Source organism: Cololabis saira, chromosome 4 (assembly GCF_033807715.1).
Source record: "Cololabis saira isolate AMF1-May2022 chromosome 4, fColSai1.1, whole genome shotgun sequence".
In the NCBI taxonomy this organism is placed as follows: Eukaryota; Metazoa; Chordata; class Actinopteri; order Beloniformes; family Belonidae; genus Cololabis; species Cololabis saira.
Window position 1 is genome coordinate 32,507,455 of NC_084590.1, and position 17,167 is coordinate 32,524,621.

Sequence of the window (17,167 nt, forward strand, 5' to 3'; positions counted from 1 at the left end):
TGGTAGAGTCCAATATGTCCAGATGGGAACAAATAGGTCTACATGCCTGGATGTCGTCTGTGGGGTCCCACAGGGGTCAGTCTTAGGCCCTAAGCTATTTACTCTATATATCAATGACATAATCAAAACATCTGATGTATTAAAACTTATTTTATTTGCTGATGATACAAATATTTTCTGCTCAGGAAACGACTTGAATATACTGGAAAAAGCGATTAACAGAGAAATGACAAAACTAAATACATGGTTTAATATTAACAAATTATCACTAAATCTGGCAAAGACCAAATTCATGTTATTTGGGAGAAATAATGTAAAGAAAAGCATAAACTTGCAAGTTAATGGAAACAATATAGAAAGAGTGAGGGAACATAAGGTTCTGGGTATATTAGTGGATGACCTCTTGACATGGCGACCACATGTAAAAATAATTCAAAATAAGATGGCAAGGAGTGTGTCTATTCTGTGGAAATTGCAGAGAAATCTCTCAATTTAAACTCGCTTAAGACCATATATTCGGCACTAATAGTCCCACATATGAGGTACTGTGTAGAAAATTGGGGTTTCACTTACAAAGGCATTACAGAACCAATATTTAAATTGCAAAAAAAAGCGCTTCGCATCATTCATTCTGTCCCAGCCAGGGCACATACGAACGAACTGTTCATAAAGACGAAATATCTAAAACTGAGAGAGATACTTCATTTTCAGATGCTACAAACAATTTACAAAGCAACACAGGCGGCATTACCAGTAAATGTTCAGAAATTGTTCACTCTTAGTCAAGGTCCTCACAGCATGCGCAGCTTGCTGCAGTTTAAACAGAAAAAGATAAGGACAACGATGGGAAGCCATAGTTTGTCAGTAGCTGGTGTGAAAATGTGGAATAGCCTAAACAATGAATTAAAGTTAGCAAGAAATTTAACTGTTTTCAAACATGGGTTAAAGAAGCTGTTATTGAAGGATTATCAAACCTAGGTACAGGAATGGCAATGTCTGGCTATGTGTACAAAACAATGGCAATGTGGGAAAATCAGCACTGGAACACCTGGCATGGAAACAAAACATGGAAACAAAACAAAGTCACTATAAAATGTGTGTGTGTGACATTGAGCTCTATCACAGCACAGCAGATATCACGACCAAGCAGAACATAGAATCAAGAATGGAGATTCTGAACTGGTCAGTAAATGCTATTGACAAGATTTTTTCTACACGGCGTGCTGGGACAGGGGAACCGGCCTGTCCAGATGGGACATTCTTGGCGGGATACACTATGGATAGCTGGAATAAATGGAAAGTAGTGTGTCTTGGGGTGCTGGATATGGAAGACGTGGAGGACGTCTATATATTCACGGGCATGATGGTGGGCCTGGTGATCCTAGGGCTTGGCGGGGTCTGGATGCTACAAAAGTTGAGAAAAGTGAGAGCTGATCAGGCAAAGCTGCTCTCTGGCCTCGCTGACATCCAGGGGAGACTGACCAGTGTATGGTCGGATGTGTCCAAAGCTCGGGAGGAGATGAAGTCAGTACGAGCGGAGGGGGCAAAGGCTGTGGCGGCTAGAGAGCCAGAGGACAGCGACTAATCAAAATCTGCATTGACACACGCACCTCCATTGCAAAGTGGATTGCATGCAAAAAGAGGCTTGGACATAAAAATAACTGTACAGTGGACACAGTAGTAAATCACAGGAACGGTGATCAGGATGAGTGGACTGGACACGTGTACAAACATACATGCTATCTGGACTGTGAAGGATGAAATTAGACAAATTGCTATGTGGTAAACTATGTATCTTACTGAATTCTGTTGTTGATGTGATCATGAATCTTACATAGAAGGGGGCGGGACTTTGATAAGCGTCAGCTTCTCCCGTACCCTTTTCGTCATGTGCTGAGTATGCAATGTATAATGTTCTGGAGATGAAATGTGTCTATATAAACATGCCGAAATAAACGAAATAATAATAATAGCAAATATATGACTCTTAAGTATTTTCTTAATAAACTTTACTTTAAAGATGGATTACTCTACGGATTCTTTTTTTTAACCTTCATCAGTATAGAAGCAAAGGGAAAAATGCAACACCATTCAAAGGGGGCAATTCGTGTTACATGATGAATACACTTTCACATTTTGAGGCCATACGAAGGGTATGTTAAGTGGTGCATTTTAACTGCTTTGATTTGTGTTTGATTATCATTAAGGTCACATATGAAACCACTTCTCATGCAACATATGAGGCAAATAGCCTGGATTCCACAGTTTAACGAGGATAATTCCCTCTGTACCTGTATTTTCCTGAGTTATATCATGCTACTCCGAGCTTTGGGAAATTTTGTTTTTTCCTGTGATTTCAAGGACTGGAACATACCCAATCTCCCGAGTCTCCATTTAACAGCAGCTGTGTAAAGTTGTATTTTATTACCCAGCACAAGGGAGACATTGCAGAAATCATTCAGATATACTGTGTAATGGTCTTGGCACCACTTGTCTTTTTATTTGATGAAATTTGAAGTATCATCTATATCTATTTTTCATACTCTGATCTAACATCTGAAAACATAAAACAACAAATAAGGGCCTCAAATGAGTATTTTGTGGCCACAATATGGTCATTCATGGCCATGGTTTAAGACAATATAGGGCCATAAAATACTAATTTAAAGAAATAAAAAATACTAATCCAAGGCCAAGCAATGATAATTTCAAGGCACATTTTTGTTTTCTTCAGATGCTATGGGTCTCTGTAACAGAAAATTGCCATTTTTTAATTATCACTATTGGGCAATGGAAAATCCATATAAGCTGACACACACACACACACACACACACACACACACACACACACACACACACACACACACACACACACACACACACACACACACACACACACACACACACACACACACACACACACACACTAGAAAATAAATATGGATATTACAGTATTACTGTAAAACAGAACTTTTCAGAAAGAACTGGTCTCAGCACTTTTAATGACAAATTGACATGGACAATTCTACAAATTGCCATGACATTTGCTCTAGTTCTTCTTCTTTATTTAAAGAATGTACAGCTCAATGTAAATTGTTGTTTAACTGATTCTAAAGAGCATAAGCAATGTAAAATCTGCTCAGAGTTGTCAAATAATTGTGGTTAGAACATAAACATTATCATATGATAAATCATTTAATTCTATTTTTCAGTTTCACCTATTTGTTCAATGTGTTCTTTAAAACATGTGGTTGTAAAGACAAATAGTCAAGTCTTTCTCCTTTTCTCTTTAACCTTTTACAGTAATCTTGTTTTTATCTTTCCACCATTTATCAAGGTTTGCAGGAGGGCAGTAAAATCAGCACACAATCACCTATGAAAATCAGAGGCTCCCTCTTGGTCCTACACACTGAAGGGTTGTATGAAGGCTTATTTTCACAGCTGGAAAGTTAAAACTCTGTCTGGAAAATTTTAGCTTCAGCCAGACCTGTAACTTCCTTTTGAGGTGAGGCAAAAAAAAAGAAGAAAAAAAAAGAGAAGAATAATTCTAATGATTTTCATATGAACATTTTATTAGTCAACTAATAAAAAGATTTTAAATATTAATTCTCATTCAACTGAAAAACAATAATAATGCATGGATATGTTTATTTTTTAACATTTTCCCCAAATTTAGAAAAATAGATATTACTAATATTTATACATGTCCTGTACTATTACAGATTAGCATAATGCATATCACAATCTGACAGGGAGAGTAGTTGGTGTGTTTTTGTTCAATTAAATTGCAAATAAACATGCTGGAATCTGCTTCAAACTGACATTACTGTAAGATACAAAACGTACAATTAAAGCTTCTGATTCTGGTAACACTCTGTACTCTCCATGCTGTCCATGATACGTCTCCAGTGTAAGACAAGCCCCATAGATTTTTCTTGCTTTTCTTTTCTTTTTTCTTTTTTGGCAGAAAGCTATAAAAAAGATTAAGTGACTTTGAAAAACATTTTACAACATAATTGGCTTGTTGTCTTTTCAATTTGCTCTTAAGTGTCAATTCAATAAATCATGGCAATATTCTATGGCACATGTCTAAATTGAATTACAACACCCCACCCCCCAACATAGCCTTTTTATATTTATTGTCATTCTGTTTCACATTTTACTCTGTCTTCATGTGCTGTCATAGTATCTGTGCCTTTCATACTTCACTCACTTTCTGATCAGATAAATCCTTTTAGATTTGTCACTTAGTGCTGGCCCTTTTACCTCTGTGAAGAAGTTCAAAAGTTGAAATAACAACTTGGAAGCTAAAAGACTGGGTTTTCCAGTTAAGAAAAAAATATACATTTAAAAACGTCTTTTCCTCTATTCTCATTGTGTTGTTTATACTTTTTAAATCCAGACTTGTGAGTTTTCATTAAACAAATTCCAAAACACTTAAATCTAACAAATGCTTGTATCAAATAGTATAGACACAAGTTGTAGTAACTGTGTCTGGAAATTTTGGTATCTGGATGTACGGCTCTCTGTTAAAGTACAAGTACATACGTGATCTTTGAGTCTGTACCATGGAGGTTTTTGGCAAAGCACTTGTATTTACCAGAATCTGATGTAGTGGGCCTTTGGATAATAAGTGTGCCCTGAGGATGAAGCATCTCACTACCCATAGGCCTTCCCTCCTCTGCTGCTGACAGCACTGACTGATCCGGAAGCTCCCAGGTGATCTCAGGTTTAGGAATTCCAGTAGCAGCACAGTTGAGCTGGATAGGTGTCCCAGTTGCTGTTCTCATGCTAGGAGGTGGCCCTGAAGTGATCCGTGGAGGGTAAGCAATGACAGAGACAGAGACAGTGAGCACTGCCTCCCCAGCATCACTGCGGGCCCTGCAAATGTAGTTTCCTCTGTCACGGAGAGTAGTGTCTTGAATCTTAAGGGTGCCATTCTCGAACAACTGGTAGCGCCCAAGTACTTGGGGCCGAGTAAGAGTGTGACCTCCAGGAATGGTCCAGTAGATTCTGGGTCTGGGATTCCCATCAGATAGGCAATGAAGGAAAAGGAGTTCCCCAGAAATGCTGCGTATGATGCCCTTAGGCCTTGTAAGGATGTAGGGCTTATGCCCAATATTCAAAATTATTAGTTTTTCAACATATCCTGCCAAATTCTTGGCACCACAGCGGTAATTCCCAGAATCTTCTCTCTGAGAATTGTGGATGACCAAAGATCCATCACTGCCTGGTTGGTAGCGAGAGTCATGGCTGGTTCCAACAGTAAACCGGGTTCCATTAGGCAAGATCCAAATGATCTCTGGCTTTGGTTGGCCATCAGCAGAGCAATTGAGAACTGCAGTTTTCCCAGTGAGAGAAACAATACGTTCATTAAAAGGGTTGTCAAAAATTGGCCTTCGGAGCGTACCAGTAACCTCCAACTGCACTATCATAGCTGCTTCTCCCCCATCATTTCTTGCAATACAAATGAACTCTGCTGTATCGGTGGGCCGGACATTACGAATCTCTAGCGTTCCATTTTGGTGGACATTAATCCTGCTGCCAAAGTATGGTGCTTTTATAAAGATGTTATTAGGCATAATCCAAGTTATTGTTGGAGTGGGATCACCTTCAGTTTTGCAGTCTATAAGTTTCCTTGAGTGTTTTAAGGCTATGTCTTTGATTACCGTCCTGTTCTGTTTGTAGCCATTGATCACTGGTGGATTCCCATCCATGTCCAACTTATAAACCTTTCTGTCTTCTCCACCAGAATTGCGAGCCACACATACATACTCTCCTGCTTCATTTAACTTGACATCCCTGATGTCCAGAGATCCGTTTACATGCATTAAGTATTGTTCATTTGATGCAGCTATTACATCATTATTGGGAAGCATCCAGAAGATCTTGGGTTTGGGCTCTCCTAGTGCTTCACAGTCAAAGCGAATTTTCCCTCCAGTCTTTACCCTGGCATAGGTCAGGCTAGGTTGAAGTATCCTGGGGGCAGCTGTCACCACGGTCACATGTACGTGCATCTCGTCTTTTCCCACCTGGTTTTCAGCATAGCAGATGTAGTCTCCTTCCTCTGATATACCAACCTGGTCAAAATAAGAAAAACATTAAACTTAAATATATTTGTGTATGTTGTGTTCTGACTTGTAAAGGCATACCTGGTTTAGATAAAGTGTTCCATTGTCAAACAGTGTATAACGACGTGCTCGTCCCCCTCCATGGCTAGCATCAGACTGCAGGGCATTGTTGATCATTGTACCATCTGGTAGACCCCAGGAGATCTCTGGCTTTGGTGCTCCAGAGGCTTTACAGTCTACTTTCAAGTCGTTACCATAGGTTACCTTCTTTTTCCTATAGAGCTTAGGCTCTATTTTGGCTGGCTTCATTGATACACTAACCCTCATCAGTTGAAGATCATCACCAACCATACTTCGTGCAATACAGAGATAGTCTCCAGCATCTTTATCACTCACTGTGTTTACGATAAGAGTACCATTATACAGAACCCAAATTCTGTTTCCAATCCTAAAAACAGAAAAAACAGACAAACAAAAAAAAAAGAAAAACAAATGGAAGATACAGTCAATATTTGAGATATATTATAAATAAATAAAGTATATATCTGTCACTGAGTGATGCAGCACTGAAATTCAGAAGAATTTGGAAATATTTTACAGTGTTAGAAATAAAAAGTAATAGCTGGATTTGTTTTTCTATTTTAACAAACAGGTACAAAAGACAAGAGGTCTATGGTTTTATGGACATACAGTTAACAGAAACTGTCTGACTTCAAATAGTCTTTCAACTTCTTTAAATGTATATGAAAATAAGGCATATAGATTATTTACTACTACTGGAACTAATAACACTCTAGTACACCAAAAGGAATCTGTTTCTAAACTGAAAAACATACAGTATCTGAAGCTTACAAGAAGTAGAAAGCTTCCAAAGTAAAAAAAAAACAAAAAAAAAACTGGGTTTAACCATACAAAAATGTTACTAGTCTATGTAATAATCATTGCACATTTTCATTAGACCAAAATACCAATAAATGTCCTTAGGTTCACGCCGGTACTTGATCATAAAGCCTTAAATCATTGCATTGCCAATGTTTTCTCATAAATGTTGTACTTGACCGCACTTTATTGTGGCGCAGTCAAACTATTGATCTTTTTTCTCAAAATAATTACCCTATCAAAGACAACACAAAGGAGTTAATTAAAAATGGGAAAAAAAGAAAGATTCTTCTACATCTTTCTACTGAGATTTTCACATGGGAAATTTCCTGATCATATTTGCACACTCTTTACTTTCTATAGGTAAAGAAAGTTAAAACAATGTTCCTCTGCATACAAATCTGTTTTGGTTTTTAGCAAGGTTATGACAGACTTATATAGTTCAGAAATGTTTGACATATTTACTCCAGAATACTGACAGTGTTTATTTTAGAGTAAATTGAAATGTTTTTCATTTGAATACAACGGTGCATTTAAGTCATTTATGTGGCATTGGTATTTTTACCTGTGCTGATGGTCAACAACAGCTTTAGAAGGTAGGTGCCAGATGATCCTTGGTTCAGGCTCTCCTGTTGCTGAGCAGTTTAGTCTTAAATGATCGCCATAAGACAACTGCGTGAAACGGTCTGATGTCTTCACTATCTGAGGTGCAGTGTCCTTTGTCTCTACTGTCAGAGTAACTACCCTTCGCTCTGAACCGGTAGAGCTGGTAGCAATACATTCATATTTCCCACTATCCGCTGGAGTCACCCCCATCATGAAAAGTGTTCCATTCTCATACAATGACATCCTTTTGTCACTTGTTTGTTTGTTAGCTCGAATCACTGATCCATCATAGAGAACCCAGTGAATAGTTGGCTGAGGAGTGCCATGACCGGTACAGGGCAGCCACAGATTTTCATTTGCACTCGCTTTCACCTGCTGACGCTTCTCTTCAGCAATGCCTGGAGGTGCTGCCACCACTTGCAGTCGGACTGTAGCAGTATCAGCTCCAGCTGGATTACTGGCTATACATTTATAATAACCTCTGTCATACACAGACACATGCTCGATGATCAGAGTGCCCTCAGAAGATACTGATACTCTCCCGTTCTCTGCATTTTGACCCTTTACTTGGGTCCGGTTGGCCAAGATCCAAGAAATTATGGGAATAGGTCGGCCTTCAGCTTTACATTTCATCTCTACTGTGTGTCCTACGTGGGACTTCTTTTCTTGCATTTTTGGCTCTAGGATACGTGATGGGTAGGCTACCACGGAGAGGGTGACAAGAAGTTTATCTGATCCATAATCATTCTCGGCAAGACAGAGGTATTGGCCGCGGTCATTGATGTTGGCATTCTCGATGGACAGGGTGCCATTGTTCCATACCTCAAATCTGCCCATTCTTTCTTTAATGGAATTTGTTCTTCCTAAGTGACAGAGAGAGACAAAAACAAAGAAAACATCCGCTGATAACGTGGAAAATTCTAATAAGTAAAAGAAATTGTATGTTACAAAGTACTCAGGAAACAATGCAACTACTACTCTCTCTGTTTAGCCTTGTATTAGCAATACAATGTACTATTATACACTATAAGGGTATATAACAGTATAATAGAACAATTAATGACATTGTGTATGTACCTGTGTTTGAGGAGAGGCGTTTCCAGGTTATAACTGGCTGTGGACTTCCAACAGCCTCACACGGCAGATACGCATGAGAGTTAAACAAAACAGTAAAGCTGGCTGCATTTCCTCCAATGATCCTTGGCTTGCTTGTGACCGCTTTCGTTGTTGGTTCCAATCCTGCATTATGAGCTATTGTAGCTTTATTGCCATTGCCATTATTATAAACAGCAGTGATGGAAGTATGCATTTCTTTGTTGTGTGGAGCAGGGGTTTCATATTCTTGGTTGGCGGTGTAGATGGTGATTGTTTCTCCATTGCCCCTTGCAACACTGCTTTGAGTAGTAGGTCTGATTCTTCCTGTTGGCGGAATGCGAGTTGTGTCGCCATTGCTCCTCTGTATCGGTGGTTTGATCCTGTGGAATCTGGCATACATTGTTGGGTAAGTTTGTTTTGTGGTAACTGGCATCTGTGCTATAGTAGGACTATATGTCATAGAGTCAATGAAAGGGGTCTTGGTGGTAGTGTAGGTCGGAAAACTGCTAGATGCTGAGTCAAATGTATCATATAAGTCAGTCTCTTCTGATGTTTGGTCCTTTGAAACAGCTACTGTGGCTCCGCCCACTTTCCTTGATGTGGTGTATGATGAATTGTAAAGGGAAACACTCTCTTGAGATTGTGAAGTTGCCTCAATTGTAGTTTCCATAACTTTTATTTTTGTAGTTGGTGCCGCAGTTATAGTAGTAGGATTTGCTTTTGTGATTCCAGGTTTTCTGAATGGTCTCCTACCCCGAAAAGGCCTCCTTACTTGCCCCTGCTGTCCTCTTGTCTTACCAGGTCTCTGTCTGATTACAAACAAGCTATCAGGTAATCCCCCAGACCCAGATGATAATACTTCATCAGGTTTTTGATCAACATGTGGTTTGACTGTTGGTGGAGAAGGTAGCATCTCTAATTGTGCAGGTATTTTAGCAGTGGTGGAAGACATAGGGTACCGGTAATAAGGTGAACTTGTAGTAGTTATAAGGTGAAAACTGGATCCCAGTGTTGTCAGTTCAAAATCTCCTGAAGACAAACCTCCATAATCATCATCTAATGAACTCTCTTTGCTCTGTTTGTGAATGGATGTCAGTGGCGTCTCACTTGTAACTGAAGACTTTATGGTGGTAGTGGGTATAGCAGCAGGGGTTGTAGCTTGAGTTGTAGTTGAGGTTTTTGGGAAGATGTAGGGCCTTTTTAAACCATTCCATTTTTTTTGTCTTTCTCTGCCTCGAAACAGCCGGTTCCATGGAATTCTTCCACGAATAACCTTAGATGCAGTTGTAGTGGTAATTTCTGATTTTTTCTTTGTGGTAGAAAGTGGATCAATAGTAGGATCAGTTTCAGGGATATCAGTGGATGTTACATAGTCTTTGGAATTCTCTGATTGCGACTCAGCATGGCTGAAAGGGGCATTTGAAGTAATGTAATGAACCGTGGTGGATGCTATAGTTTTCTGTGTAGAGACAGGACTCTCTGTTTTGCTTAGCGAAGGAATGGAAGATACAGTTGATGTGATGAGCTGTTCATTAGTGGTCACAGTTCTCTTCGTGTGTTCATCATGGTCACGATCTGACAAAGGAAGATAACATGGACAGATTTATAGGCAAGTTATAAATTATAAACACATGTTCTTGAAGTGTTCATCAAAGTAACAATCTGAAGAATGGTTAGTCAAGCAATGAACATTCTAACACAAACTGAATAACAAACTGCTACATTACAATCTGTTTTCTTACCTGTGGTCAGTTCCGTTTGGTAAGTTGATGCATTTCCTTCCTTTGTCATAGTGGGTTGTTTAAATCTGTTGACATAGGACTTTATGTCATTTATCCTGTTGGGTTTTATTATCCTCCTACGACCATGGAGGGTCCTCCTACCACCCCTTCCTCTGCTGTTCTTACGTGGAAAGATATGAATGTGCTGCTGTGAGATGATGGTGGATCCTGCAGACAGCCGTGGAGATTTTATTGTTTGTGTTGTATGGAAGGTAATCTCATCCTGCAGTCTCTCTGTGGTAGTGACTGCTGTAAATGTGGTCTGGCTTTCAGGATCTGTGTGGACAACTAGCTCCACTGGGCCTGCCCCATCCCCCATTGGTGTCACATTAGGGTCTGTAGTTAATAAAAGTGCTGTCCCAGTGGACGTTTCTGCCTCGGCATATGGTTCTCCTGAAAAATGGAGTTGAGTTTCTTGTACCACATCTGTCACAGTAAGTTGTAGAGTGACTGGCTGTAGTTTTGGAGTTGGCATGCTGGTCTTCTCCACCGTGTAAAACTCTGTTTTCTCTGCGGAGTGTGGACGGTTGGTGAATGTGGTCTTTATGGGTGTAGAATCTGATTGCATGTACATTTCTGTCGTTGTTGGGTTTGTATTTTCAGTCCTATGTCCCAATGCATTTTCTGTCTCTGTTGTTGCTAAAAAATTGCCTTTATCTTTCTGTGAGGCTGTTATTGCTTCTGGAATTGACTTAACTAAACTTGGTACAGCAGTGATATAATCTTTATTTTGATCCTCACCAGAGCCAATTTCATCACCATCAAAAACATTTTGAGAGTTTTCATAATTTACCTGCTCATCATTGATGTCAGTATTTACTTTTGATCCACCCTGAGCCTTTTTCATAAATTCAGCAAATGTCTGTGGGTCTACTTTCCTTGAAGCTTTATCAAAGACCCTACTACTCCAGATGTGTCTATTGCGAGCCATCCCCCTCCTTCTCTGCCCCAGTCTACCGCCAGAGATTCTTCCATCCAATAATCTGGGCCTCAGGTAAGGCCGATTTGAGGTGATAGTCCTGGATTCCTGACCGGGTCTGCTAGCAGGACTGGAGGATGGGTTCTCCCTGACGTTGATCGTGTTTCCTGCCAAGCTAGAATCCAACTTGACCTCTGTCTCCATCCCAGATCCCTCACTGTCCCAAACGGTTGTAGCCTCAAGTCTTTCTTCAGTGAGTGTCACCAGAGACACAAGCAGATCAACTCCCAGGTGATTGGCAACCAAACACCTATAAAATCCTCTATCTCTCACTGTGAGGCCCTGAATGAATAATGTTCCATTTTCGTAAACCTTCTTGTTCCCTTGAGACTTGTCCAGTACTGTATGGTCAGGGAAAATCCACGAAACTGAAGCTTCAGGGCTTCCTGAAGAGCTACAGTCAAATACCAGATTTTGACCAAGTGACTTTGAGAGTTGGAGACCATTGACCTCAACCTCTTCTACATCAGGAGAAAGGACTGTCACTCGAAATATGAGGATATCTGCATCCAGGTAGTTTGTGGCAATGCACCAGTAAAGGCCTGTGTCAGAAGCATCTGCACCCCGAAGCGTTAGCTTCCCCTCAGCTGTGATTATGATTCTCCCATCGGGGCTGGAATAAGGAGCTCGTACCTTACTTCCGTCTGGTAAAATCCACTCCATCAAAGGCTTTGGTTCACCCTGGATTTGACAGCTCAACTGTGCCACACCACCTATGTTAAAAAGAAGATATTTAATGGATGAGTTATAGTTTGAACACATTACACTACACTTCAATCTTCCTCATTTTTGAAACTATGAAAAACCTCACACAGAACAGATCCCTACCTGTAATTACAGTATGCTCAGTTTTGGTTTGATTATCTCGCTTGATCATGGTCCAAGCATAGCGGTCCCTCTTAGATGGTATGCCTTCCACGCGTAAGTTGACCACAGACTGGTACTTAATGTGTAGAGTAGAGAAGGTAGTTGTAGTTCGGTCAAGCTGGAAACTCACCTCTCCCTGCATTAGCCAGGGAGGAGAGGCTTTAATCTCAGCTTCAATATTTGTCGTAATTCCTTCGTCTTCATCCTTTAACTGGCTGTATTTGTACACCATTTCCGGTATTCTGGCCAGCATTAAACCTCTCTCCAGCCTCATAGGAGAGTCACTGTAAGAAGCCAGGACCTGCCACAGCGGTTGGATGTGTTCATAGTCAACATTACACACCAAATATGTTGTTATGACAGTAGTAAGTGCAGTGACATTATTTCCTTCTTCCTCCACCAAGGTTTGTGTAAGATTTTCAAAAGCAGTGGGCCTCTGGACAGTGCAGGATAGACTGGCATCATTGTGAAACTGGTTATTCAGGTTCATTTGTATGGAACCTAGAGGGGCAACGAAGTCCTTGGGAGAAATTGGAGTGAAGTCCCCCTCCTCCAGGCTTATGTTTTTCTGCTTTAGGTGGGAACTTATCCATGGTTTGGTACAAGTAAATGCATCACTGTGGAGCAGGGCGAGAGGTCTGCTGTGGTAGGGGGCAGGATTTTCACAAACAGGACACAGCTGGCCTTTTGGAGATCTCCTCTCTCGCTTGCATTTCAGCACACCTGGAAACAATCATCAAGTGGTTCAACATTTAGTTCACTGAATGGGGGAAAGGAACATTTACAGTTTCCACATTATAGTTCAGCCAAATCAAAACGGGATAATAAAATGTGTGAACCAGAAAAGATTATCATCACCATGTAAAACGGTAACACATGAGGTTAATTTTTCCACAGCCAAATCATAAATATGACGTTCAACTTTGGTTCTTCTTTGTCTTCACTGTTGTCTTTAGCTGGTGTGATTTAAAGATATGATCGCCGCCTTCTATCATGTCTCTGCCAAGATTTATGTTTCCCTTGGATACATCTTTCTTGCCTGAGGTGCAATATCATGCACTACCAGTTTTAAAGAGAAAAACATTCCACTTAAAAAATAAGATCCAAAACCTAATAAAACGCTAATGCAGCATGCTTAACCTGAAGATTGAAGTTCAGCCATGAGATGTTCATAAAGCCTTAAAACAAAAAAAATAAAAAATAAAGCCTTAAAACATGTTACAACTTAACATGTCTCCAGATAGTTTTGCAAAGTAACATGCACTACCCACCTACTTTCTTCTGTGCCCACACTGAAAACCACTGCATACGGCAATCACATGACCAGGGGTTGCCGTGGAGGAAAAGGTTCTCTAGGTAACTGCAGCCCGAGAAAATATCTGCAGGCAGAGTGGTCAGGAGGTTGTCTGACAAATGGATGGTTCTTACTGAGGACACCTTGAAAACCTGGTGGTGTCTCAGTGTGATGAATGTGTCTGGATGGAGCTGCTGGAGGTGGTTGCCCTCTAGATGGACCAGCTGTAGGTCAGTCAGGCCATAGAAAGCCTCTGGATTAATAAATTCTATGTGGTTGTGGTCTATGAAGAGTCTCTGCATCCTGTCCAGGCCTTTGAAAGTCCTTTTGTTGATTTCTTTTACTTTATTGTGTGACATTTTCAGGACCTGTGGGAGCAGAGTTTGTCAAAACAACAGTGACTTATGACTTTTAACTTCAACACGCAAATAGCGTTTCTGATATGCCATTAAGCTTCTTAAAACTGTCACTGTAGGCTGAAACATTTGAAAAAAATATGTTACTGTTACTGTGCTTGAGAAGGACGTAACTGTTTTCATGCTCACCCATTTGTGATGCGTACTGTACATGATGGATTGCATTGCGCTGCTTGTTGCTCATCCCTTACAAATACACTTACTATATATTATCCATCAGCGTAAATAGTTCTGAACTGATTCACAGTCTAAATTAAAATGTAACATTGTTTTAAGTAACTCTGTTAATATAATGAATAGCACCAGTATATATTGTATAGTCTGTCACCTGCTCATTTACTGCATAAATACATTTCTCATAAAAGGCCGACAGATGGCTTTACCTGTAAAGCGCTGAGATCTTGGAATGCACCGTCTTCAATGTTGTGTATGGTGTTGCTATGCAGCAACAACAGCTCCAAACTCTTAAGACCCAAGAGATCATTCTCTCTCAAGACGGTTAGACTATTGTACCTGAAATGACAAAGAAGACTTCAGCATTTCTCATTGATAGTCAGTTTGACTAACTATATACAGTATATGTACCACATGTATACATTAAATAACTACTGAACGTCTATACAGTCATTTTCAAGTACTCAGTGCAACGTCTGCTCATCTTGAAGATGGGTGACCTTCACTGGTAAATGTGCACAGTAGATGATTTACTCTAGGTAATACATTTTAAGAATCGGGAGAATAAGAATCATCAGGACATGAGAAAAATCAAATACATGAATTGAGTGTAACATTAGATACATGTAAATAAATGTTTTTCTTTCACATTTAAAACAAACACAATTCTATAAAAGAAGAACAATACTTGGGAAGCTATGGGTTAAATGCCATAATTTGAATTCTGTGATTACACAAGTTTATCTTCTCTAACGGGTAGTAAGAGACATGACTGTACAAGACCACATTTTAGTTCAGAACAGCTGTTCTCAACTTCCTATTATGACTTTTGTGACATGTATCAACATGACATGAATGAAAAAGCACACGTGTTGCGCATAGTGATGCTGGCCTTGCCCCAGGAAGCCAAAACCTGTTCTTGGACCTGACGCTCCTGGTGCAAATGGTTATACAGTTATAACGGCTAATTACATCTGTGCAAATCGAACTTTGACAGGTCAAACATTTTGTTACGAAAATCTTCTGTTCTTGGTTGTGTTTTGTGATCTAAAAGGGCTCAAAGACCAAAAGCACCTGTGTTTGGGCATATTATCTTTATTATATAAATAAATCAAATTAAATGTTTTAACATCAAAAGGCAATTTAGTTTTTCTCTACAACAGACCAACAAGGGTCCAACTGCAAGAGTTTTGTATTAGGCCTATCTGCATACTCATTAGCATGTCCAGTGAAGAGGTATAATGGCAGTATTCTGAAAAAGCTTCTTTCAGAGAGATAGTCGTTTTTATTTGCATGTCAAGTCAGAGCAGCATATTGAAGCACTAGCTGGTAACTGCTATTTGCTTAGACAAAAAGAAAGAACAAATATCCATGTTAGCTTGTTAAGATACAGTAGCCATTACAGCTAATATTGAAGAAGATACTTTAACTTAGCTCAGCTTATTAAGATAATCATACGTTTAACCCATTAGCAAACAAAAGTTGATCACCATTCACTTTAATTTAACTTTGTACCACTTACATGAAAACGTAGACTCCTACAGTAGGTTCTTTGTGAAAAAGTTATGTTATGTTAAGTTATGTTATTCAAGTTACTTTACCGAACTCTTACCCGAGGTTAATTCTTTCCACAGCTGGTGGGAAGTGGCCAGGTACTGCTGTCAGGTATTTGAAAGTGCAGTGCACTTCAGTAGGAGCATGACATACACATGATTTGGGGCAGTCTGCACTTGACAGCTGTACAGCAGCCAGGAACAACAGAGCCCTCATCATCCACCTTTGCAGGTATGAAGCACTGCAGACGCACACAATCATTGTGCACGGGAATGGGGCTTCAGCAGGGGGATGCTACAATTGGACATGAGCCATTTATGAAAACGCACCTGAAAACAGAGGGATGGCAAGTTGAGGCATTACTGCTGAGGTGGAGAAAGCAGTCACAGCTTTTTCTAATTAAAAGAACTGACATGTTACTGTGAAAATACGCAGTCACGTGTTAAAGTATAGCATGTTTTTAGAGTAAAAGGTTACAGGTGTCCGCATAAATGAATAGAGTCGATGCATCAGAAATAAAGCTGTTAGTTCAGAAAGATGTCCCTTATGACTTCTACTGTTACTATACGTGACTCACCTTTTGCTTTCACACAATTTACTGAAAAAAGTCAGAAAAATAATTTCAAGTGTTCTAGAAAATTACTCAAATAGTTTTCTCTCTATTGACTTATGGACAAACTGATTCTCTTAACTGCACAGTTTATATCTAGTTCATACGTTTTGTTTGCAAAAATCTTTTTTATAGAAATTTGTAAAGCAACTACTAACTTCTTCAGAGATTTAAGGGAAAATAAGTGGAAAGTAGCATGAAGTGACTAAACTAAAGCACAAATGACCCAAATTTATACTAAATCACAGTACTTGAAAAGCCTATATGTACCGCTATGCTTAATCCTAATGATGAGTGTTGTATCTATTAACGTGTGATAGGAGCACTCATCTAAAATAAAAAGGGAAAAATAACATGCAAAACCTATGAAACTCGAAGGGAGAAAAGCACATACAATGACATCTTTACCCTAAAAAACAAAAAAAATAATAATAATAATTTCCAGTTATCCTCACCACACGTTAACAGCTGCAGAAAATGGGCTTGCTGCACATGTAGAAATGTGAAAATCCTCATGAAAGTGTTTTATATCCACATTCAGTTGCAGTAGTTCTCCAGTTGGATCCCCTAGATGAGTGCACTGCGTTTGAAGAACAGATCTGGGACCAGAGGCATTTCTGTGAGAGCGCCTGCAGCCGCGTGCACACTTCATCTCCTCCGCCCCCTGCAATCCGTTGTAATGCAATCTTAGAGCAACCTCCACTATAAACTACTCAGCCAGGATTCCAACAAAAACACAGTTATTCCTTAAGTGGAACTACACATGACAAAAGTGGAAATATCACTTGTTACAAGCACAATAAAGTCTGACATCTGATGTTATAAGGTTTTTAGACATATG

The 17,167-nt window shown here is 39.7% G+C and overlaps 1 protein-coding gene across 1 annotated transcript; it reads right to left on the reverse strand.

The window, feature by feature from the left end:
• Positions 1-3,613: 3,613 nt before the first annotated feature.
• Positions 3,614-15,977, reverse strand: igsf10 (immunoglobulin superfamily, member 10). The gene is made up of 9 exons (XM_061719476.1): positions 15,775-15,977; positions 14,372-14,501; positions 13,550-13,940; positions 12,240-13,001; positions 10,394-12,124; positions 8,634-10,226; positions 7,516-8,419; positions 6,153-6,519; positions 3,614-6,080 (listed from the first exon to the last, which is right to left on the reverse strand). The coding sequence occupies exons 1-9, from the start codon at positions 15,975-15,977 to the stop codon at positions 4,530-4,532; spliced, it is 7,632 nt and encodes a 2,543-aa protein (XP_061575460.1). The 3' UTR covers positions 3,614-4,529.
• Between the last annotated feature and the right edge of the window lie 1,190 nt (positions 15,978-17,167).

Bases quoted from the DNA above. Each gene is read 5' to 3' on its own strand.
- igsf10 (XM_061719476.1), bottom strand. From the start codon at position 15,977: ATGATTGTGTGCGTCTGCAGTGCTTCATACCTGCAAAGGTGGATGATG. The intron at 14,502-15,774 runs GTAAGAGTTCGG...TTGTCATTTCAG, and splicing joins GTGGAAAGAATTAACCTCGG to GTACAATAGTCTAACCGTCT. The intron at 13,941-14,371 runs GTAAAGCCATCT...CTGCTCCCACAG, and splicing joins AAGATCTCAGCGCTTTACAG to GTCCTGAAAATGTCACACAA.